This window comes from Lactuca saligna, chromosome 3, assembly GCF_052625555.1.
Source record: "Lactuca saligna cultivar CGN05327 chromosome 3, ASM5262555v1, whole genome shotgun sequence".
Taxonomy (NCBI): domain Eukaryota; kingdom Viridiplantae; phylum Streptophyta; class Magnoliopsida; order Asterales; family Asteraceae; genus Lactuca; species Lactuca saligna.
In genome coordinates, this window is record NC_136419.1 from 45662700 (window position 1) to 45664718 (window position 2019).

General features: G+C 36.2%; 1 protein-coding gene across 1 annotated transcript; it reads right to left on the reverse strand.

Moving 5' to 3' along the window:
• Positions 1-217: 217 nt before the first annotated feature.
• LOC145036305 (homeobox leucine zipper protein) lies at positions 218-1293 on the reverse strand. Its single transcript, XM_078984755.1, has 2 exons — positions 879-1293; positions 218-697 (listed from the first exon to the last, which is right to left on the reverse strand). Exons 1-2 carry the CDS (start codon positions 1227-1229, stop codon positions 416-418), a joined length of 633 nt encoding a protein of 210 aa, XP_078840881.1. The 5' UTR covers positions 1230-1293; the 3' UTR covers positions 218-415.
• Between the last annotated feature and the right edge of the window lie 726 nt (positions 1294-2019).

The window sequence follows — 2019 nt, forward strand, 5'->3', positions numbered from 1 at the left end:
CACAAGGCTCTAAAAAGTCGTATTTTTCAACAAGCTTTGTAAAATCATTTAACATCTATCAAGATTACAAAAATCGCCCCAATTATTTATAGCTCTATTTATCCTACCCAAAATAAAATCTACACCTTCAATGAAACAAAGAATAAGCCAACATAAAATAAAAATCCAAACAAACTAGTATTACAAATTAACTCAACTCAAAAATCAAAACCCCATAAGAGCAACTAATAAATTAGATCAAATTATTATTAATGATGTTACAAACTTTTACAATTGCAGACACTCCACAAGAAATTCATATTCTTCTAGGCTATTACTTCAAGAATCCTTCAAATCAAGAACAATATACAAGTCTTATAACTTCTTGATGTACAAATCATCTTATCAGAATTATACTTTAATTTGAGCATCAATGTCACAAAATATCATCATAAGCAACAATTTCCCTACCTCTTATTGGAAGATTCAGACCTTTTCTTCTTCCACTACTGCTCTCAATCGCATTGTTGATGGTTGTGTTACCATCTTTCTTTTCATCTCTGGAGTTCACAATCACAGACCCAAGCTTGTTCCCTCTTCCATGTCTGCTAAGTGGCAACTCTGGTTTCAATAGCTTTGATGACGATGAATAAGCTTCTTTCTTCTTAACCCCTTCTCTCCATTGTGGCACTGGATCAGTCGCCCACATCACTTCCACCTACAACATTACAGCATCGTTCATTTAGTTTTCTATCAAAATCTGATATTTTGTGAGATTATAAACCTAATTGATGAAGATATTCATTCTAGTCAACGGATCTCCTTTTCGCACATAATTTTTTCTGTAAAAAAGTAAATTTATGTGAATTTCTAATCGAATGAGTGAATTTGAGAGTTACCCGAGCGGAATGGAGAGTGATGCCGAAGGAAGGATCAAGTGAAGCGGCGATGGCGGATTCAGCAGAATCTCTTGAACGAAAGGTGATGTTGGCGACACCTCCGGAATCCATGCGTGTTCGGGAAATCGATCCGTAGATCTCGAATCTGGACTTGAGGTCAAGGACGGAGCAGTTGGAGGAAAGGCCAGTGACGACGACTGCAGTGTTGGTGTTACCGGAGGATGTTGGTTTGTCTTGAAAGTAGTCATCGCCGTCGGTTGCCGGATCGGAAGGGAGAGGGCGGCGGCGTTTGGGGAAGTTGTAGGGCGTGTGGCGGGAGAAATAGGGTTTATCTCTCTTTCTGTTATTCATGGTGCGTTTGTGAGTTGTGGTTTGGTGGTAGGATGAAAATCGGGGCTATTTTCAAGCCAAGTTATTGAATTATTCTTTTCTGATTTATATATCATATTAAATGTATTGGAAAATATATTTTAAAGATATAATTAATTAATGACAAATTTTCATAATTCGTCCTTATATTAAAAGTACTTTTAAGGCACAACTATGAGAAATGTTTCATATTTGTTCTCATGGTTTTAAACTGTTTCAATTTCTTTTAGACTTAATTTAATATTTTCTTTAACCAATTTAATTTAATAACAATAATAATAATAAAATTGAACCCATTCACTATCTTCTTCAATCTTTGACCACCTTTCTCATCATTCTTTCTACATAAGTTCATAACATCAATTGACAACTCTATAATAGGGATGAGCATCAGAACCGGGTACCCGCTTTTGGAACTGGAACCGCCTTGGAACTGCCGGTTCTGGAACTGGAACTGCCTTAAGCGGTTCCAGTTCCAATTCTCATTTTTTTGGAACCGCTACCCGCTGGGTACCCGCCGAAACCGGTTTATATATATATATATATATATATATATATATATATATATATATATATATATATTGGTATTTCATATAAATATGTGTGTATTACTTAGACCGGTTTAGAATATATTATGTCCCTTTTTGGTCCGGATTGATTCGATTTGGATCGAACTAAGTTGCGGTTTTATCGAAAAAAGTTAAAAAAGTTAATGTAACTGGGTTACCCGCTCCCGGAACCGGAACCGCCGGTTCCGGGACTGGATCCAAAA

What these genes read in the sequence shown, in the direction of transcription:
- LOC145036305 (XM_078984755.1), bottom strand. Translation starts at nt 1,229, where the DNA reads ATGAATAACAGAAAGAGAGATAAACCCTATTTCTCCCGCCACACGCCC. An exon ending in TCACTCTCCATTCCGCTCGG is followed by an intron (nt 698 to 878) that starts GTAACTCTCAAA and finishes GTAATGTTGTAG; the next exon opens with GTGGAAGTGATGTGGGCGAC.